The sequence below is a fragment of the Peromyscus californicus genome, unplaced genomic scaffold (assembly GCF_007827085.1).
Source record: "Peromyscus californicus insignis strain IS unplaced genomic scaffold, ASM782708v3 Scaffold_15__1_contigs__length_86483966, whole genome shotgun sequence".
Taxonomy (NCBI): Eukaryota; Metazoa; Chordata; class Mammalia; order Rodentia; family Cricetidae; genus Peromyscus; species Peromyscus californicus.
This window is the reverse complement of record NW_026294447.1, coordinates 74,812,137-74,834,870: the sequence shown is the minus strand read 5'-3', so window position 1 is coordinate 74,834,870 and position 22,734 is coordinate 74,812,137. Positions and strand designations below refer to the sequence as shown.

Sequence of the window (22,734 nt, the reverse complement as noted above, 5' to 3'; positions counted from 1 at the left end):
GACAGGCCCAATTTTGTGCTGGTAATCACAGGTGCATTGTGAGCAAGAGTACGGTGGTGATGTGATGTTCTGAAAGCAGCATTCTACCTCATTCCACATAGGAACATGTTCTTAAATTTTCTCTCTCCTCTCTTCCATGATGCTCCCTGCAATTTGGAGAGGGTGATATAAAAGTCCTATTTATGGCAGGTCACTCACCAGTTTCTTATTCTCAGAACTTTGAATTAAGAGTCTCACAGTTATGACTGGCCACTGCTAAAAGAAGCTTTTCTGACCAAAGCTAACAGCAGCACTAATCTATGGGTATAAATGTAATTGTTTAAACAGTAATTTAACAGGCACATCACGTCTATCTAGCAAAACAATAGCAGAAGCTTTCCCACTAGTATTTATGACATGCCATCATGTAGATTTACCCTCCTGTGGAGAAGATCTCAACTCAGATAAGGGTTACCCCATAACTGACTTGCTCCTGTTGTACCACTAGGCACTTCTTGCCTGGCTGGCAGGTGGTGTAGCACACAGGATTCACAGCCAACTGAGACTTTCAGTGATGATTCTCCTCCAGCAGCCTGCCTAGCATCCTCTGGCACTGTGTGTGCTAGCTAACAGGAAGGAAGCTTCCAGCTCAGTTCCAGCTTGATTTATCTGTTCCTGCAACCAAAGTATATGCTGTCTTCTGCACCAGGGTCTTATCATCTAGTTCTGGTGGGCAACCAGCAGCCATGACAAATGCTTATATTGTTTGGGGGTCTTCAGAAGCCTCCTTGACCAACCACTGGTAGAAAGGTAGCCCACCTACCTTAGTTAGGGTTCCTGTTGCTATGAAGAAACACCATGACCAAAGCAACTTGGAGAAGAAAGGGTTTATTTGGTTTACACTTCCATATCACATTCATCATCAAAGGAAGTCAGGACAGGAACTTAAGCAGGGTAGGAACCTAGAAGCAGGAGCTGATGCAGAGTCCATGGAGGGGTGCTCAGCCTGCTTTCTTATAGGACCCAGGGCCACCTGTCCAGAGGTGGCACCACCCACAATGGACTGGGCCCTCCCCCATCAATCACTAATTAAGAGAATGCCCTACAGGGTTGCCTACAGCCCAGTCTTACGGAGACATTTTCTCAGTTGAGGCTCCTTCCTCTCTAACTCTAGCTTGTGTCAAGTTGACATAAAACTAGCCAGCACACCACCCCTGGTACTGGAATTTTCATTTAATAACTTACAGTTTTTTGAAGAAACTTTATCTATCCTTATAGGGTGCTTCCATTTACATTATTTATTTATTTTTATTAGCTTGACATTAATGAGGTTTTCTAAGGCTTTTTCATATAGTCTTAGTTTTGGTTGCTCCTCCCTCTGCACTTCCTCTCCTCCCGATTCCCTGACCCTCTCTGACAACAACTTCTTCTTCTTCTTCTTCTTCTTCTTCTTCTTCTTCTTCTTCTTCTTCTTCTGCTGCTGCTGCTGCTGCTGCTGCTGCTGCTGCTTCTTCTTCTTCTTCTTCTTCTTCTTATTATTATTATTATTATTATATTATTACTAGAGACAGGGTCTCATTTTGTAGCCCTGGCTGTCTGGGAACTCACTATGTAGACCAGGCTGGCCTCAAACTCACAGAGTGAGATTAAAGGCATGGGCCACTACTCCCAGCCTGTTTTATAATGTTTACTTTTTATTTGGGAACTAACTTTTTTGTTGTTGTTTTGGTTTTTGAGACAGGATTTATCTGTGTAGCCCTGGCTGTCAGGCTAGCCTTGAACTTACAGAGATCCACCTGCTTCTGTCTCTGAGTACTGGGATTTAAGGCATGCACCACTACTGCCCAGCTGAGAACCAACATCTAATAATGAGGAGCTTCCCTCTCATCTCCTCCACAATCACAGAAACTGTTCAGCATTTGTTTGTACTGCAGAGGTCTGTGGTGGTTGGCTTTAGCATTCACAGGTAATATTTCCCTTGGAGAGCCAAGCTTTGTCCTGTAGCCTCCCTCCGTTGTGGCAATCTTCTTGGCACTTAACTTCTTCTTCCTTTACTTAAATATTAGTTTTAAGCTTTGTTTGGTCCTTTCACAGTTTGAAGTTTTCTTTGTGTCTGATTATAATAAGTGATTCATTCATTCATCTCTGGGTATTTTGACTTATCACCAAATGAAAGGCTGTGTGTTTGCAGAACACGTTTGTTCAGTTTGCATTTTCTCTGGCAGTGGGTCCCCTTCGAGGTAGGTGTGACCAAGTGCAGTTCTAGGACCTTTTGCATTGTCTGTTGTCTTACTCTTTTATTGCCTTATGAGAATGTAATCTTTTGTGCCTCTTGAATTTCATTTCTGAGTTCTAAGACTTTAAATTTTACCTCAGTAAATTTATCCTTATGTGGAAAGCAACCAGTAACATGTCTTTCCTCAGATCTGAACTACAGATTATTGTTTTGTAATGCCCTATGGCTGATAAAACTAAGTTTAAATGAGACAAAATCAGGATATAATAAGATTCAATATTTTATGAAAATTTTATTTCTTCTAAGATGCTATATGGATATACATAATTAAAATTTACTTGTATGATTAAAATAGTCTTTTCTTTCTTTTTCTTTTCTTTTTTTTTTTTTTTTTTTTTTTTGCTGGGAACAAGGGTGTGCACCACTACCCCGCTGTGTACTTATTTAGTTCTTCCTGTATACCAGGCACTGCCTTATCTTATTTAATCCCCAGGACAAAAATCCAGAGGCATTGTTCATGTGGCTTTACAAGTAAGTGAACTCAGGTAGGAGAAGCCACGCACTTTGGTGAGGAGAGACCGTGGCTCCCAGTGTCAGAGTGTCTGTCCACTGGAAGATAGTGCCCTTCCTGATAGGCGCCATAAAGACAGCACGAGAACAGGGTTCTTGCCACTACCAAATCAGGAGCATCTTAACACCATTAACATTTTGCCTTCCCAGTTTCTCTCCTGTAGTGGTCTTAGTTGGGGTAGCAAGACTTCAAACTCCCTGGTACACAGTTGTGTGTGTGCAAGGCCCAGAAGCCTGTAACACCTGCCCAGTTGGAATCTGAAATAGTTACCATTTTGAACTAAGATTAGTTTCCAACTTGGCATCTTCACTATTTAATCAGTTTTCAATATTTTGGTGCAAAAAAATGATGTCCTTTTACAGGGAAGAAGAGAAAAACTATTCAGAATGTTCCTGTGGGGATAGGCTTAGCCTAGCCTCTAATTGAAAAGTGTATCTGTGTGTCTATGTCTGTCTGTCTTCCTCAGTTGCTTCTCCACCTTTTTTTTTTTTTTTTTTTTTTTTTTTAGGATAGAGTCTCTTACAGAACACAGAGTCTCTCACAGAACACAGAGCTTGCCCTTTTCAGCTGGCCATCGAGGCTCCCTTCCCCCTCATCCACCTGTCTCTGCCCCCAAGTGCTGGTGTTACAGACATGCACCATCACACCGGAATTTTTACATGGGTACTAAGGAACTGAACTCAGGTCTTCATTTTACCAAACTCTGAGCCATATCCCCAACCCCATAATTGAAGAATTTAGAGATGAAGCTTTTTTTTTTTTTTTCGAGACAGGGTTTCTCTGTGTAGCTTTGCGCCTTTTCCTGGATCTCGCTCTGTAGACCAGGCTGGCCTCGAACTCACAAAGATCCACCTGCCTCTGCCTCCCGAGTGCTGGGATTAAAGGTGTGCGCCACCACCGCCCAGCGAGATGAAGCTTTTTTGAATAATGAGATTTAACATCCTCTATGGCTCACTTTGAAATTCCAGGTAACAATAGTGCTGACTGTGGTACTTAGAATCTATGGTGGAATTTCAGAACCCTCAGCAAGGTGTGGTAATGCATGCCTGTCATCCCAGGTGAGATGGGTTGTCAAAGGCAGGTTTGAGTTCAAAGCCATTCATTCAGGTGTACATAGTGGGAATGCACTTTTAAAAAAAGAAAAAGGAAAAGAAGCATCAGGTGTGATAGCGCAAGCTTTTAGTCTCAGCACATGGGCAGAAGCAGGCAGAGTTTTGTAAATTCAAGCTTGGCCTGGTCTACACAGTGAGTTACAGGCCAGCCAGGGCTGCATAGTAGGACCCTGACTTTAAGAAAACAAGGGAAGGCCGGGCGGTGGGGGCGCACACCTTTAATCCCAGCACTCGGGAGGCAGAGGCAGGCGGATCTGAGGCCAGCCTGGGCTACAGAGCAAGCTCTAGGACAAGCACCAAAACTACACAGAGAAACCCTGTCTCAAAAATCAAAAAAAAAAAAGAAAACAGAAAGCTCCTCAATTATCCTTGAATACTAGTGTTTGAGTTCTAACTTCCTGAGCCAGAAGTATTGAGTTATTGTGTTAGAAATTCTTCTATCTCAGTTATATGGGATTTGGAGTGACAAGGTCTAGATGATTATATCAATCATGGGAAGTTTCTCCTTGCTGCCCTGATCCTAGGTATTTATAATCTAGCTAATCCTGGGCTCTCCATCTAGCTGTACACTCAGCCTTATTTCTTTATGCCTTTGACAGCCAAATGGGAGAAGACTGGCCAAAAGGAAAAACAAAACCAAACTGTTAAACAACAAAACAAGTTTTACCAACAGGCAGTGTAGCATGATGATTAAGATAAACTCTGGGGCTGGATGTCATAGGTGCGAGTCAGTGCTCTGCCACTTCCTGGCTATGTGAGGCTGGGCACATTACCTTCTAGGCCTCTGTTTCCCCGGCTGTACAGTGGGCATACTAGGATTGTTGGCAGGACTGACTGAGCTGGCACATACATGTAAAGGGATTAGAGTAGAATGTGTGTGGCTTACTGACAACTGCTAGTTATACAGCGATGGAAGAAGAGTATTGGTGATGCCTTTCCTGTCTAGAACTCAACCATCCTGAAACCTAGTTAATCCAAAGAACCGACAAGTCTGTCACTAGTCAGACATCCTGAGAGCAAGCGTTTTGTTTGTTCTCCATTGCCCTTGGTTCTCCCGAAGCTCCTGCTTCTTCTAGGAAACCACTGTGCCAGTTATCAGTTGAGTGCCTTTTGTTCCAAGTTCAGCCTTCATCCTCTCTGCAAAAATGTGTGCCCTCTAAATGTTTCCTTTTGCCAACTGGCAGGGTGTTAACTCCTTGTCAATAGAGGATACTGAAGAGACATTTAAGAGGGAGCTATTACCCTTTTGGGTCTGGCCTGCTTGCTCAGCAGGCTCCTAGGCAGTTTCTCTGGCACTGATGTCTGCAGCATACCAGCCTTCCTGTACACATGTCCTGCTCTGGCAGGGCCTGCAGCATGCCTGGAGTCTTACGCCTCTGGGTAGGCTTCTCTGTGCCCGGCACTTACACTGCAGCTGGGCGTTCAGCCTAGGCTCTTGGGGCACACACAGCTGCTCGGCACTCAGCAGGCATCAGTTTCCATTGGCACCCCTCCTGGGTGATTTTTATAGGATAGTCTCCAGTGAGAAACCCATGAACAGCTTTTCCCAGTGCCCTGGAGTGATGGTTCCCAGCGTTTCCACCAGCATAGTAACTCAGAAACTCCTGCTATTCATTGGACCCCAGCCATGCCCTCTTCTGCACTGTTTGGACCTAGTCTTCTTATTTTAATTTTGAGGTAGTCTTATCTCTGTCCTTAGGTGGCAGCCACCACTCCTTATATTTGCTACTTGTATATTCTTTAGAATTCTTCCTATCTAGCCAATTCCCCATTGCTTCAGTCCCTTGTTAAAGTTATTCTTTATGTTCAAATGACTTTAATATGGTTTCTCTTTCCTGGTTGGACTCTGACTGATTCAACTAGGTTATTGTTGGTTATTGTTCAGAAAATCATGCAACACCAAGGCTGAGCAGTCACTCCAGGCTGGCATGAGACACAGGAGTTTAACGGGGGCGAAGCTGGAGCCTGCAACAAGTGGATCACTTGAGCCAAGAAGTTGAAGGCCAGCCGAAGCAACACACAAGCTCCCATGTCCTAAAAAACCAAAGAAATAGGTGAGCAAGTCCAGTATCATGATGCAAGGCCGCTGACCTTTTGTGTCTGCCCTGGAGTCGTTAGGGAGTAGTGAGAGAGAGCTGTGATGAACAGAACCCACCCACTATTTGATACATAATGCCGGATACTGCCAGAGCGTTCTGTTTTCCAGAACTGGAAGTCTGGATTTTTGTAGGAAATCCTCCAAATGTCACTTTGAGACTTAAGATTTGAGTTGTGAGAGCACCTGGAGGGTCTGCTGCTTTTCCCAGTTGTCTACAGACAAAGGACAGTGACTAGTAGAGACAGATGGATATGACAGAGAGCAGAGATTAGCATTCCAGCTAATCACAAAACCTCAAAATGCAGTGTTTAAAACCACTCAGTAAAGGAGAAACTCTCTTTGTAAAACTACACTTAGGGGCTATGGAGACAGCACAGTATAACTGCATGTGTTCTTACAGATGTTTGGTTTCCAGCACCCACGTCGTGGTTCACAACCATCCCTAACTCCAGTTCTGGGGGCGTTATGCATTCTTCTGGCCTCCATAGGCACCAGGCATGTACCTGGTGCACATACATACATGCAGGGAAAGCATTCCTATGTATAAAATAAAATTTAAAATCTTTAAAATATTTTTATTAATTCTTGGAGAATTTCACTCAGTGTATTTTGATCACATTTACCCCTACTTCCTCCAAGATCCACCTCCTCCAGGAGAAAACATCTTAATGATCATATTCGAGACATTGCACTCTCTGATTCAAACAGAGTACAATAATTGGTAGTAGCTCACACTGTGAATTTACATGTCAGTTCTGTGTTGATTTTAGCGGTAACCCTGATGAGGAAGAAGTCTAAACCCTGTTAAGTAGGGATGAAACTGAGCTTCAGTATATAATAAGTTCAACGCCTGTTTATATAGTCTCTAGTTAACCTAGCAACTAAGAAAACGATTGATCTGTCTGTGTGTGTGTGTGTGTGTGTGTGTGTGTGTGAGAGAGAGAGAGAGAGAGGTGCCCACAGAGACAAGAATGAGGTTGCCGGATCCCCTGGGGCTGAGGTAACAAGTGTTCATAAGCCTCTGGTGTAGGTGCTGGGATCCAGACCTTCCCAGACAGAGCAGTAAGCACTCTTAACTGCTGAGCTGTCTCTCCAGCTCCCAGCAGTTTTTGTTGTTGAGACAAGATTTCACTATGTTACCCGGCTGGCCTAGAACTAACAGAGATCCACTTTCCTCTGCCTCCTGGGATTAAAGATATGCTTCTTTCCTCCCTTGAGACAGATCTGATGTTAGCCCAGGGTGCCCTGGAACTTGCTAAGTAGTTAAGGATGACCTTGGACCTTGAAACCTCTGCCTCCACCTTAATGGTGGAATTACAGGTGTGTGCCACCATGTTTCATTTTCTGTGGTGCTGGAGATTAAACCCAGTGCTTCATGCATGCTAGGCAAGCACTGAGCTACATTCCCAGCCTGTAGTTAGCATTTTAAAATGATTTATTTTATGTGTATGGTTGCTTTGTCTGCGTGCATGTCTAAGAGAGTATCTGATATTCTGGAAGTGGAGTTATAGACAGTTGTGAGCTGCCATGTGGGTTCTGGAAATGGAACCTGGGTCCTCTGGGTTAAGAGCCAGTTCTCTTAACTGCTCAGCCATCTCTCCTGCTTCCAGCACTTTTTATTATTTTTTTTTGGAAAGGCCTGTTTATATATATATATCTATATCAATTATAGATAGTTTGTTTGTGGGACATTTAATATAATGTGTAGAAGGAAAAGAAAATAATGTTTTCCTACAGCTTGGTAGGGTCACTAATAACATTTTATATCCATTTGCTTCTGTTTGTATTTTTAACATGGTTGCATAGGTACCGTAGGTATAATTTACATTTTCCTTTTTGTTGGGGAGTTATTTCCCTCTTGATTTCCTTTGTTGTTCAGATTTAATACAGGCATTTTCAAATGTCTTACTACATTCAATCATTTTATATACTGAAAGTCTTGTGTGTTCATTTGTTTTTGACATGATAAGATTCAGAATAATGGAGCCAGGTGTAGTGGTCTGGCTCACCCCTTTGGAGGCAGATGCAGGTGGAGGTCTGTGAGTTGGAGACCAGCTTGGTCTACACAGTGAATTCCAAGACAGAAAGGCTACAAAATGGAGAGACCCTGCCTTCAAAAAAAAAAAAAAAAGAATGATGAATAAAAGGTTCCTAAGAAGGTTCTTAATCTTTTAAGAATATATTTGCCAACAAATGCAAATGACACTTTATTTTCACATTATTGTTCATTAAAAAAAAACTTTAATAGGGAAAAAATACTATTTTAGTCTGTTCATTGGACTCTATATATTCTTGGTACACTTATTGCCAGTATTTCCCCAGCTTCTTTGCTAGTGGGTTTCTGCTTTTCTTTTTATGGTCAGCTGAAAGAATCTACACACAGCCGGGCGGTGGTGGCGCACGCCTTTAATCCCAGCACTCGGGAGGCAGAGGCAGGCGGATCTCTGTGAGTTCGAGGCCAGCCTGGTCTCCAAAGCGAGTTCCAGGAAAGGCGCAAAGCTACACAGAGAAACCCTGTCTCGAAAAACCAAAAAAAAAACAAACAAACAAAAAAAGAATCTACACACGATTTGTTTTTATGTTCAGTTCTTTTTGTTTTGTGTTTGGAGACAGGGTTTCTCTGTGTAGCCCTGGCTGTCCTGGAATGTTCTGAAGGCCAAGCTGGCCTTGAACTCAAAGACCTCTGCTTCCAAATATATGTCACCACTGGCTGGCATGTTTAGTTCTTTTATGTTTAGAAAGAAAAACAGATTAGTCTTATCTTCCAAGATTGGAGGAAGTGGCATTAATAAAGTGCATGCTTATCATTACTTCTGGGAAGGCTTCATTCATCTTTATGTTAAATGAATTAGAAAAGGCAAGTCTAGATGCCCCCGGCCACTATTTAAGCTGCTCCTCCACGCATATCCCCATTGTTAGAAGCTCTGTGTGTGTGTGCACCACGTGATGTTGAAGATAAGCACTAGCAGTGTCTCTGTGCAGACTGTGCTAACGTCCTCTTGCTGTGCGGTAATAATGGCAGTGTTTACAGAGAGGACACAGAAGCATGGGAGGTCATACAGCCGCCTCTTAGAGCCCAGGAGCTTTGGGGCACCTTGTGTCAGTAGAAGAACTTGAACAAAACCCAGATCTGAGTTACTAATCCTTAATGACAGATCATGTAGTGGAGAGCAGCGTTGTTGTTTGAACAAGAGTTATTCCATATCCTCAGTATCTCCTCAGTGCTTGGGTGGGATCTGTCTTGTTCTAGCAGATTGACCTCTGCTTTTTTAGGACACTGCTGATGCTTTGAGTACTGAAGTGGGCTCAGACACAAGGATAGAGACAGGAATTTTCAGTTATCAAAAGCTTCTAAAAGTGTTGGTTTGTATTTGGTTGAGCAGAATAATTTGTTGACTGTTTTATGAGCTGGAAAAGAAAAACTGTTTAATTTTCTTGCTGTTTGCCAAGAAAATTAAACAGACTTCAAAGCTTTGCACTGATAGCTAATGGCATTGATGCAAGCTGTTGTTTTAATTAATACAGCTGGCTGATTCTTCAGCCCAATCAGCTACAACTGTGAAGTTCTAAAGTGAGGTAACAAAACCAATGGCACTGCACAGCTCATGCCTCTCTCGAGAAAACAGTTCATTATTTTGACAGGCACTATTGCTTGGGGAGCTCTTGTCCCATCTTGAAATCTACCTGGAGTTTGTAGTTCTTCATTTAAATATACTCTTTTAGTGATTTACCACAGGCAGAGGAGAGGAGCTGCCAGCACTTTGTTAACTTTGATAAACACATAATTTGAGATTGAATTCCTGGTTGTAAAGTTATATGAGAGAATACAGCCATACAGACACCATAGAGCCATTATCTCTAGGCTTGAAATAAATCAGATTGAGTCTAAAATGATTGTGATGATGTGCTGGCTAGTTTTATGTCAACTTGACACAAGCTGGAATCATCACAGAAGAGGGGGCCTCAACTGAGAAATGTCTCCATAAGACTGGGCAGAAGGCAAGCTTTTAGGGCATTTTCTTAATTAATGATTGATGTGGGAGGGCCCAGCCCCTTGTGGGTGGTGCCATGTCTGGTCAGGTAGCCCTGGGTTCTATAAGAAAGCAGGCCGAGCAAGCCAGTAAGCAGCACTCTTCCATGACCTCTGCATCAGGTCCTGCTTCTAGGTTCCTGCCCTGCTTGAGTTCCTGTCCTGACTTCCTTTGATGAACAGTGCTGTGGAAGTGTAAGCCAAATCAACCCTTTCCTCCCCAGGTTGCTTTGGTCATGGTGTTTCATCACAGCAACAGGAACTCAAACTAGGACAGGTAGTTAAGGATTTTTTTCTAATCCAAGTTGACACTGCAGCTCATGGCAGTGGTGCTTACTTATATTGTTTGACGGGTCCTTTTCATCCGAGTGTTGCCTCTGTAATGTCGGTCACCATCAGAGGGCTCATGGAGATTACCAAGCTGGTAAATTTGCTGTGTGATAGTCTTTTCTTTCTCTTACTGAAGATTGAAACAATAAATGAACAAGGTTTTCTGCTCCTTGGGAAAAAACAGTTATGATTGAAGGTATTTACATTAATGAGACAAATGGTGGCTGCTTCACGTTTACTGTGATGGATCCTGTTATGGTCCTTTCTTAATTAAGTATTTGTATAGCCCTTGACTAAGACAGCTTACAGAAGGAAGAATTTGTTGGAGTTTACGGTCCAGAGGGCTGAGTCCATCACCATGGCAGGGAGGCATGGCATCAGGAAGACATGATGTCTGGAGCAGCAAGCTGAGAGAGCAAACTTGGAATGACACATGGCTTTTGAAACCTCAAAGCCTACCCCAGTGGCATACTTTCCCCCACCTGTTGCACGAATCCTAAATGGTCTTAATAAAAACCTGTAGCCGCTTTCAGGGTGAAAGCTGAAAAATCAGAGAAGCAGAGCAAGCCGCAGCTACCACCTCTTACCTTACCAACTCCTCAGCCTGAAAGAGAGTGAGTTCCTGTCTCCTCCTGCCTTATCTTCCTCTCTCTGCCCAGCCATATCACTTCCTGTCTCAACCGTCCTAGTGCTGGGATTAAAGGTGTGTGATCCCAAGTGCTGGGATTAAAGGTGTGTGATTCCAAGTGCTGGGATTAAAGGTGCGTGATCCCAAGTGCTGGGATTAAAGGTGTGTGATTCCAAGTGCTGGGATTAAAGGTGTGTGATTCCAAGTGCTGGGATTAAAGGTGTGTGATCCCAAGTGCTGGGATTAAAGGTGTGTGATTCCAAGTGCTGGGATTAAAGGTGTGTGATCCCAAGTGCTGGGATTAAAGGTGTGTGATTCCAAGTGCTGGGATTAAAGGTGTGTGATCCCAAGTGCTGGGATTAAAGGTGTGTGATTCCAAGTGCTGGGATTAAAGGTGCGTGATTCCAAGTGCTGGAATTAATTAAAGGTGTGTGATCCCAAGTGCTGGGATTAAAGGTGTGTGATTCCAAGTGCTGGGATTAAAGGTGTGTGATCCCAAGTGCTGGGATTAAAGGTGTGTGATTCCAAGTGCTGGGATTAAAGGTGTGTGATTCCAAGTGCTGGGATTAAAGGTGTGTGATCCCAAGTGCTGGGATTAAAGGTGTGTGATTCCAAGTGCTGGGATTAAAGGTGTGTGATTCCAAGTGCTGGGATTAAAGGTGTGTGATCCCAAGTGCTGGGATTAAAGGTGTGTGATCCCAAGTGCTGGGATTAAAGGTGTGTGATTCCAAGTGCTGGGATTAAAGGCGTGTGATCCCAAGTGCTGGGATTAAAGGTGTGTGATTCCAAGTGCTGGGATTAAAGGTGTGTGATCCCAAGTGCTGGGATTAAAGGTGTGTGATTCCAAGTGCTGGAATTAATTAAAGGTGTGTGATTCCAAGTGCTGGAATTAAAGGTGTGTGATTCCAAGTGCTGGGATTAAAGGTGTGTGATTCCAAGTGCTGGGATTAAAGGTGTGTGATTCCAAGTGCTGGGATTAAAGATGTGTGATTCCAAGTGCTGGGATTAAAGGTTTGTGATTCCAAGTGCTGGAATTAAAGGTGTGTGATTCCAAGTGCTGGAATTAAAGGTGTGTGATTCCAAGTGCTGGGATTAAAGGTGTGTGATTCCAAGTGCTGGAATTAAAGGCGTGTGCCACCACTACCTGGCTCTGTCTTTTAGACTAGATTAATCTTGTGTAGCCTTGAACTCACAGAAGTCCAGATGAATCTCTGCCTCTGCCTTCGAGTGCTAGGATTAAAGGTGTGTGCCACCACTGCCTTGCCTCTATGTTTAAGCTAGTGGCTGGCCCTGTCCTCTGATTTTCAGGCAATCTTTATTTGTTATTTGATAGAACAAAATATCACCACACACACCTCCTGAATCTATTCCAACAGTTCACCAACTGGGGACGAAGTATTAAAACATCTAAGTCTTATTTTGGTTTTTGAGATAGGGTTTCTCTGCATAGCCCTGCCTGTCCTAGAACTCACTGTGTAAACTAGGCTAGCCTTGAACTCACAGAGATCTGTCTGCCTCTGCCACCTGAGTGCTGGGATTTAAGGTGTGCACAACCAAGCCCAGCTCTAAGAATTCTTGACATGGCTACATGTGTAAGGAATATGTCAGGACTGTTTTCAGAACAGCTGTCTGAAGGGGCTCCATTGCATTCCTGAGGTAAAGCAGGGAGGTGGCAGTGCTCAATTCTCTCGTGTCTTGTTTTAAATAAAAAAGTGTATGACGTTTACTGTCAGACTAGATAACCCTTTATATTGAAAAACAGAAGCAGCCCGGAGTAGTGATGCACACCTTTAATCCCAGCACTCAGGAGGCAGAGGCTGTGAGTTCCCAGCTAGCCTGGTCTACATAGTGAGTTCTGGGACAGCCAGAGCTACATAGTGAGACCCTGTCTTGTGTCGGGGAGGGGGTGGGGCGGCGACACTGAAGCTTTGTGAAGCACTATTTCTTGTTCTTTTTACTTTGTTATGTACCTTTACCAACTGTCTTTAGACCTGATTATGGTTCTTGTTTTCCGCATAATGGCAGGATTTTCCTGATTTAAACAGCTGTGTGACACTGTCTTTGTGAGATGAGTTGCACAGGATGGACTGTAACGATGTGCTGGCTGTGTATTATCATTGAATGTTTGGAGAGTGCAGCTCTCCCATCCCTCTCTCATTAACTAGCTGTACAGCATGGTCTCGGATACATATTTCTCATCCTTGTTCTTTGATTTTCAGTCTGTATACCAAGGGAGGATCCTTCCTTACACTTTCATACAGTCTTACGCTCAGACTGGTTTTGATAACTATGGCATCTGCTTTCTAAATCACAGTCCTTCTGCCCCAGCCCCCACAGTAAGTATGGGTTACAAGTATGGGTTATAACACCACCACATCTGGCTTCTCTGAACCTCCTCTTTCTCCTTTTTTTTCCTTTGTGGGAATTTCATATATGAGTTACATAATGCCCCCTCCTCCCTCAAACTCCTCCTTTGTCCCATGTGAACATTCTGGTGTTGGTTTGGTTTTGGTTTTTCGAACAGGGTTTCTCTGTGTAGCCCTGGCTGTCCTGGAACTCACTCTGTAGCCCAGGCTGGCCTCAAACAGAGATCTGCCTGCCTCTGCCTCCCAAGTGCTGGGATTAAAGGTGTGTGCCACCACTGCCTAGCCATAAACATTCTTTTGTATGGGTGTTTTGCCTGCACCTGTATATGTCTGTGACCACATGTGTGCCTGCTGCCTACAGAGACTGGAAAAGGGTGTCAGATCCTCTTGGAACTGGAGTTGCAGATGGTTGTTGATTATCCATTTGGGTGCTGGGAATCAAACCTGGGCCCTCTGCTCCTAACCAGCCCATGAGCATTCTTGTACAGGTTTTTTCAGTTCTCTTTGGTAACTCCCGAAAAAGGGGAATGCTGGCTAAGCTTGTTAAGAGACTGCCTTCATTATATGCTCCCAGCAATAGATGAAGGTTTCAGTCACATTCTACCCTTGTCATTATTTCCTGATGTGATTTTTTTATTCTAATTTTGGGTGTTTTTAAATGGGTATGCATTTTCCTGGAAGTTAAATGTTGAGTATGTTATGGGCTTACTGGTCATTCATATCCTCTGTGAAGTCTTATCTACTTTTTACCAGGCTGTTTGTCTCCGGGTATTGAGTTGTGAGGGTCTTTGTATTTCAAATACAAGTCTTCTCTCACTGACTTAGGTGGGTTCCCCAGAAAATCCACTGTGAGATTTGTGTGTGTGCAGAACTTTATTGGGGAGTGCCCCATGATAACATCTTTGAGAGAACAGTAGGATAAAGCAGATGGAGAAGGTGAAGGGTCACTCGGTTGCAGTAGGAACAGGGGACAGATGCCTGACCTGAAACAGACTGAAATAGGCAGTGCATTCTAACACTGTGAAACTTACCTGTTCCTTTTCTTTTCCGTCCGTCCGTCCGCCCGTCCGTCCGTGTGTGTGTGTGTGTGTGTGTGTGTGTGTGTGTGTGTGTGTGTGTGTGTGTGTGTGGAAGCCAGAAGAGGATGTTGGTCACTTGAAACTGAAGTTACAGGTGATTGTGAACTGCCTAATGTGGGTGCTGTAAGCCTAGGTTGGGTCCTCTGCAAGTGTGACCCTGTCTCAAAAAATAAGGTGGAGAAGATACTTGGTGTTGATCTCTGTCTGGTCTGCATGTACATCCACACATGTACACACAAACACAACCCGAAACAAAAACCACAGAACTATGTATTGACACCTAAGTTTACTTTTTCATGTGTTTTTATAAATTATATATAATTATGTACTGTATATTGTTTATACCTTATGAAACAAAAATTGTTATATTTAATGTATGCTTATTTTTGTTTATTGTGATGGTTAATCTCAATTTTCAACTCCGTTTTCTGAACCGGAGGTTCAGAATCGCCTAGGAGATGGGCCTCTGGAAATGACACTAGGAGATGATCTTGATTAGGTTATTTGAGGTGGGGAGACCTGCCTACTGTAGGGGCACATTCCTGTATTGTGAAAAGGAGAACGTGAGTGGATCTTTCTACTTCCTGGTTGCGGATGTGCTGTGAGTGGATCTCTCTACTTCCTGGTTGCAGATGTGCTATGAGTGGATCTTTCTACTTCCTGGTTGTGGATGTGCTGTGAGTGGATCTCTCTACTTCCTGGTTGTGGATGGGCTGTGAGTGGATCTCTCTACTTCCTGGTTGTAGATGTGCTGTGAGTGGATCTCTCTGCTTCCTGGTTGTGGATGTGCTGTGAGTGGATCTCTCCGCTTCCTGGTTGTGGATGGGCTGTGGGTGGATCTCTCCACTTCCTGGTTGTGGATGGGCTGTGGGTGGATCTCTCCGCTTCCTGGTTGTGGATGGGCTGTGAGTGGATCTCTCCGCTTCCTGGTTGTGGATGGGCTGTGAGTGGATCTCTCCGCTTCCTGGTTGTGGATGGGCTGTGAGTGGATCTCTCCGCTTCCTGGTTGTGGATGGGCTGTGAGTGGATCTCTCCGCTTCCTGGTTGTGGATGGGCTGTGAGTGGATCTCTCCGCTTCCTGGTTGTGGATGGGCTGTGGGTGGATCTCTCCGCTTCCTGGTTGTGGATGGGCTGTGGGTGGATCTCTCCGCTTCCTGGTTGTGGATGGGCTGTGAGTGGATCTCTCCGCTTCCTGGTTGTGGATGGGCTGTGAGTGGATCTCTCCGCTTCCTGGTTGTGGATGGGCTGTGAGTGGATCTCTCCGCTTCCTGGTTGTGGATGGGCTGTGAGTGGATCTCTCCGCTTCCTGGTTGTGGATGGTCTGTGAGTGGATCTCTCCGCTTCCTGGTTGCGGATGGGCTGTGAGTGGATCTCTCCACTTCCTGGTTGCGGATGGGCTGTGAGTGGCTACTTCAGGCTCCCGTTGCCTGACCTGCCCTGTCATGGCAGACTGGACCTTCAACTGGGAGCCAAGGTCAGCCAAGGTCAGCTTCCCCTGACTTAAGTTGCTTTTGTCCAGAATTTTATTGCAGCAGTTGGAGAAGTAACTATAAATACTTTTTCTCACAGATATGAACTTATCACTCTACATTACCATCCTTTCCTCATCCCAACACATCATGGCCTTCCGAATCTGTCACTAGACACTGATCTCATCATTTTGTGGCTTAGGTGCTGTGTTGCTGTACTTTCTTGGACACTTAGTTTAAATTAAGTTTGAGCTCTTCATAAGTGCTTGTTCATTTTTGCCTAATTCTTTCTTTGGGTGAATTTCTAGAAATGAAGTTTGTAGATCAAAGATTTCACTTCATTTACAGAAAAGGGGATTTGGGTGGGAGGGTTGGGGCATGATGGGGAGCAGGGAGTGGAGAGAGCCTGAGCAAAAATTCACTTTTTAATTTTATTTTGAGTGCATATGTATGTATGTATGAAAGATTGTTGTATGTGTATCTGATATATGTATGTGTGTGAAGGTGGTGTGTGCATCCACATATACACATGGACACTAGAGGAAGACACCAGGTGCCCTGCTCTGTCACTCTGCCTTATTCCTTTGAGACTGGGTCTCTTACTGAACTTGGAGTTAGGCTGCAGCAAACCCCGGTGGTCCTTCTCTGCCTCCCCACAGCATTAGGGTTACAGGAGGCACATAGTCATGCCCGGGTTTTCACATAGTTGCTGGGATTTAAACCTGAATCTGAACACATGTACGGCAAGTGCTCTTACCCATTGAGTCATCTCTCTAGCTCCAGGTTCACATTCTTGAGACTTTAGGCCTAAAACGTCAAATTGTGACCCAAATAAGTTGTAGCGGTTCACATTTCTGTCAGGTTTAGAGAAATGCACTCACTGCTCCTATTCATGAATAGTAAATATTTCCCTACATCATTGCCAACTTTCTCTTTTTACTTCAAAGGTTGTGGTCTCACTGAATGATACTTGTAATCACAGCAGTTGGGAGACTGAGGTAGCATTATCATAGGTTCAAAGCCTGCTCAGTCTGGTAGCTCCTGGCCAGGCCAGTGTGAGACCTTACTACTCCCTGAGGAAGTTAATGGCTGATGTGGGGAAAAAGAAACATTCTCTTTAAAAAAAAAAAAAAAAAAATAGATAGATCTTTGTATTTTATGTGTGTGGGTGTTTTTCTTGCATGTATGCTGTGCATCACATGTGTTTAGTGCCCATGGAGGCCAAAACAGGAAGTCAGATCCCCTGGAACTGAAGTTACAGGCAGTTGTGAGCTTCCATGTGGTTGCTGGGAATTGAACCTGGGTCCTCTAGAAGAGCAGCCAGTGCTCTTAACCGCTGAGCAGTCTCTCTAGCCTGAGATGTTTTCTTCAGTGATGTAGCCACTGTGCTCATGTTTCTGTAAACAAACCCTCACTCATCTCCTGTAAGCGACCCTAATGAAACTCACTGAATCATTAAAAAAAAAAAAAGACCCGAAAGTGGCAGGGTGGCTAGTTGGGGAAGAGGAAAGGGTGTAATGGAAGTGAAATGGGGAAGGGACATATGCTCAAAATAAATTCAGTGCGATAGGCTGAAGCAATGACTCAGTGGTTCAATGTCTAGAGACCCATTACTTTGTACGCATGTTTTTAACTAATAAAAACCAGCTATTTATAAAAACAAACAAATGGACTGGGGATGTGGTTCATCTGATAGCGTGCCTACCTAGAATACATGAAGCCCTCAGCTTGGTCCCCAGCATGAAACCAGATCCACTGTGTGGATCTCACGCCTGTAATGTCAGTGCTTAGGAGATTGAGGCAGGAGGAACATAAATTCAAGATCATGTTGTTTTTTATCTTAATCTTAATTGTTCAATTTTACCAATGAAGACTCAGAGCCAGATGCTGGGGTGAAAACCTGCTAGCTCAGAGAGGCAGAGAAAGCTGACTTTCCTCCCACACTGTCTCAAACAAAAACTCAAACTAAATGTCCTTCCCTTCTTCTTCCTGTGCATCTCTCTGTCCACGCTCCTGACTCCTTCTTACTCTGTTTTTTTTTTTTTCCTGTCAACTGGTTGCTTGCTCTGCCTCCTATATGATTGACTTTATTTAATCCTATTTACAATATTCTAGCAGAAAGCTCTTAGATTAAAGGTGTGTGGTAGGGCTAAGCCACACCACAACCAGAAACAGGTTTTTCCAGTAAAGAACACAATCTCGGGGTTCGTGGTGTGATCAAATATCCTGCAACAAGGTCATCTTTAACTACATTATCAAGTTTGAGGCCAGCCTAGGCTACACAAAACCCTGACTCTCAAGAAACAAAGAAGTCATGATCTTGTTGCGTTTCCCAGGTTGTCTCAAAATTCTGGGCCCAAGCAGTCTTCCTCCATCAGCCTCCTCAGAAGCCAGTGTGCCTAACTTCTCATCTTTTAACTGGCATTATTTATGAAGCCAACCATTTTTCATGCTTACTGGCCATTGTGGCTGTTGGTTTCATGAATAGAAAATGTTCCCCATTCATCAGTCAGTCTTTCTAATACAGCAGTTCTCAGCCTGTGAGTTGTGACCCCTTGGGGAGGGTCGAATGACCTTTCACAGGGGTTGCCTAAGACCATCGGAAAACACAGATATTTCCATTAAAATTCCTCACAGTAGCAAAGTTACATTTGTGAAATAGCAACAAAAACAATCTTATGGTTGGGGTCCCCACACCATGAGGAACTGTACTAGAGGGTGGCAGCGTCAGGAAGGTTGAGACGCTCTAACGTTTCTTCTGTTGTCTTTCCAGGAACGACTGAAGCTGGTGACGGTGCTGGGTGCTGGGCTGCTCTGTGGAACCGCACTGGCCGTTATCGTGCCTGAAGGGGTGCACGCACTGTATGAGGAGGTGCTGGAGGGTGAGCGCCAAACGCCCGGCTTGAGAAGTGTTGGTAGAGGAATAGTGGATTTCTTCTGGGTACAGTTCATGTTTGTCCCAAATAGGGTGTGTAGGAGATCTCCTTAGACACCTCAGACATGGAACCCATCCTTAGCAGTCTTCTGAATGCCATAGTTCATGAAGACTACTTAATAATCATGTGCAATAATGAGTGATTTCAGCCTTTTTAAGTATAAGTTCTTATTTTGTATGTGTGTGATGCATGCACATGTATGTGTTTGTGTGCATGTGAGGTACATGTTACTATTTGTACACATGAGTATGGAAGCCAGAGGTTGATGTCAGGCCTCTTTCTCCTCTTTTCTCTCTGTACCTTTTCTTTCTTTCTTTCTTTCTTTCTTTCTTTTTTTTTTTTCCTTTTTGGTTTTTTGGTTTGGTTTGGTTTTTTGAGACAGGGTTTCTCTGTGTAGCTTTGGAGTCTTTCCTAGAATTTACTCTGTAGCCCAGGCTGGCCTTGAACTCACAGAGATCCACCTGGCTCTGCCTCCCGAGTGCTGGGATTAAAGGCGTTCGCCGCCACCACTGCCTGGCTTACCTTTTCTTTTTAATATTGTGTTTAATTATAATTTGATATGGGGGTGGGTAAACATCCTTTGGTGCGTGTGTGGAAGTTGAAGGACAGTTTGTGGGTGTCAGTTCCCCTCTTCTACCATGTGGGTCCTTGGGATTGAGTCAGGCTTGCTTACAATCATCTTTGCCCACTCAGCCATCTCATCATATCCTCAACCTTGGCTTTTGAGACAAGGTCTCTGACTAAACCTGGAGCTCCCCAATCTGACTGGACTGGGTGGTAAAGAGCTGCAGGGTCCTCCTGTGCCTGCCCCTCAGTGCTAGGAAAACAGGTACACACCACCATGCCTGGCTTCTTACATAGGTACTGGAGATTTGAGCTCAGAGAGTTGGGACATGTTCCCTTGTTGTCCATATTCTGGAAGAGAGATTACTGAACTGCTGTTTGTCTGTGAGTGTTTGGTAGAGTTTATTGGTGGGTTCACCGTCTGGGCTTGGTGTCTTCATGCTGGAAGGTGTTTATATTAGTAACTTTGCTCACTGCTGTGACCACATTCCTGAGGAGAACCAGTCTGATGGGAGAGAGGTGTTTTGGCTCACAGTGTGAGGGGATCATGTCCATCATGGCAGGTAAAGCCTGGTTGCAGGAGTGGCTCACAGCTATGGGGGCACGAGTGTGGAGTGGCTGGTACATTGCATTGGCTGTTAGGAAGTGGAGAGAGGTGGGGGAGAGAGACAGAGACAGAGAGACTGGCTCAGGCAGGGCTGTATAACCCATCAAGGCTGGACCAGCAAGCCCTTTCCTCCAGTAAGGAGTAGAGGGAACAAACTGTTACCTCCAGCCATCACATCCTGCCCCGGCTCTCATAGGTTCATGGTCATCTCATAAAATACGTTCAATATGTGACTTCCAAAGTCCCCAGACTCTTGCAGTTCTAAAACTGTTGAAAAGAGCAAAGTTTCCTCTGAGACTCAAGGCAGTCTCTTCACTGTGAGCCCCTGCAAAGTAAGAAACAAGTTACTTCTCTCTAGTATACAGGGGCACAGAGTAAACATTTGGAAGATACATGGAACAGTGGTTCTCAACATGGGAGTTAACGACCCTTCACAGGGGTTGCATATCAGATGTCCTCCTCCTCAGATTTTACATTATGATTCATAGCAGTAGCAAAACTACAGTTATGAAGTAGCAATGAATTAATTTTATGGACGGGGGTCAGCACATGAGGAGGAACTAACTGTACCGAAGGATCACAGCATTAGGAAGGTGTTTTAGTTAGGGTTTCAGGTGCTGGGCTGCAGCTTTCAGCAGAAGATGGCTTGTGTCCCCATTACCTGTGACACCATGTTGCAACTTAGGTTTTCATAGCTTCATGTACAGCCCACTCAGGGAATCGGGTCTTGTCGCACATTGCTTGGGCTTAGAGGATTTCTGGAACCTTGGTACAAATCTTGATCAAATAAAATAAAAATTAAAAAATTAGAGCCGGTTATGGTTGTATGTATGTGTGACCCTTGTGCTGGGAGGGGGAATGTTGGAGGGTAGTGCATAGGTAACTGATCCTGGGAGCTTGCCAGCCAGTCACTGTAGCCAAAATGGCAAGCTCCAAGCTCAGTGAGAGACCCTGACTCCAAAAATAAGATGGTGGGCCATCAAGGGGGCTCAGTAAATATGGGCACTTGCTGTCAAGCCTGATGGTCTCGTGAGTTTGATCCCCAGAACTCACGTGGTGGAGGGAGAGAACTAACTCCCTCAAGTTGTTCTCTGACCTCCACACATGCATCGTGGAACACATGCATTAATGCCTCTTCCCATACAAATAAATAAATGCAGAAAATACAGTGGAAAGCCATAGAGGAAGATGTCTGCCTCTGGCTTCCACATGCATACACACAGTTGAGTACATGCGTGTATAACACATGTATATACATGCAAAGATTTTTGGCCTTTGTTATAGGAGTAACCAGTCATTTTTGGTTGGATTTAAGACCTACTGCGGGAGATGGAACCTATACTTGACACTGCTAGAGTGCCCAAGAACCTGAGACTAACTAGATGAACCTAGGGGGAAAATCTTCTACTATTATTCTGCTAAAGGATCGTAGCAGGAAAATGACTTGTAGAGCTAAGACATGCCTGAGTGTAGTCTAGCTGCATGGCTCGCAATCTCCATTATACTGACATTTAAGGGTTCTTTGGTCTGCTTGTTTAAGAGATTCACAGCTGGACAGTGTGCAGAGAGTGAGAGGCTTTGGAGCACTCAGTCTTAAAAGGGATGTCTTCATCCAAGTCCTCCCCTCGGGATCTTTGCAGAAGAGGAGGCAGAAAGACTGTGGTGATGACAGAGGTGATGGACGGCTCCAAGGAAGCCCCATCTTCCAGACACAGCACATGTGAACTCAGGTGTGAACTCACAGAGGTCTGACACAAGGCCTGCACAGCTGCAGACTAGACAGACCCCACCGCTGGAAATGGAAGGTGGACACAGAGTCCCACCTCTGCCCCAACCAGGAAGTTACTTGTGACTGAAACCTGCCGGGACAGGACAAGTCATTCTCTCCAGTGGAAACTTAGTGTATCAACCCCTCTCCAGGGTGGGTCCCATCCCCAGGAGTAGTTGACTGACAGAACATAGACACTGTGGGTTTTGTGTGTGTGCTTTTTGTTTCATTTGGGTATTTTCTTTATCTTGTTGATTTTCTTTTCTTTTGGTCTGTTTTGATTGTTGGGGTTTTTTGTTTTTGTTTTTGTTTATCTTTGTTTTGTTTAGAGAGAGAAAGAATATAAAGTTGGGTGAGTAGGGAAGAGGGGAGGACCTGGGAGGAGTTGCAGGAGGGAAAGAATGTAATCAAAATATATAATTTTTTAAAAAAAATAAAAAACTGTTGGTCTTTAAGGATTTATGTTTGAAATGTCAAACATGTGACTATAAGTTAGAAATATTCTTTGGTTGGTTGTTCGTGTCTTAACCACCTTGATCTAGAAGGCTATATGCCTCTTCAATGGTGTGTGTGTGTGTGTGTGTGTGTGTGTGTGTGTGTGTGTGTGTGTATGTGATTGCTCACTAATATTTTATAAGAACTAAATATTTTTGATCCTGTTTGCTTTTTATTTGCAAATTTTGTATCAGCCTAGGTGTAAAAGTGTGACTTGGACTGCAGTTGCTCTCACTGCCAAGTCCTGCCCTCACCTGGCTTCAGAGTGAAGCTCCGTGTGCTTTCTGGGGACTGGCGTGAACTTCTCAGATGAAAAAGGAAGGTTTAAGTTTGGGGCCCTTGGAAACGTGACTGCATTCTTGCATGGCAATTTGCTTCCGTGTCCAGGATTTTGAGTTGGTAGGCAGTCAGAAGGAAGGTCTGCATGCCAAAAGCAGAAGGCACTGGGGAATGTTTTCTTTACAGC

The 22,734-nt window shown here is 44.2% G+C and overlaps 1 protein-coding gene across 2 annotated transcripts in view; it reads left to right on the top strand.

Moving 5' to 3' along the window:
* Positions 1 to 22,734, top strand: part of Slc39a9 (solute carrier family 39 member 9) — a 46,950-nt gene that overhangs the window by 7,562 nt on the left and 16,654 nt on the right. For both annotated transcript variants that reach the window (XM_052739439.1, XM_052739442.1), the window contains exon 2: positions 18,672 to 18,780. In XM_052739439.1, coding sequence (XP_052595399.1) covers positions 18,672 to 18,780 — 109 coding nt within the window. The remainder of the gene's footprint in view (positions 1 to 18,671; positions 18,781 to 22,734) is intronic.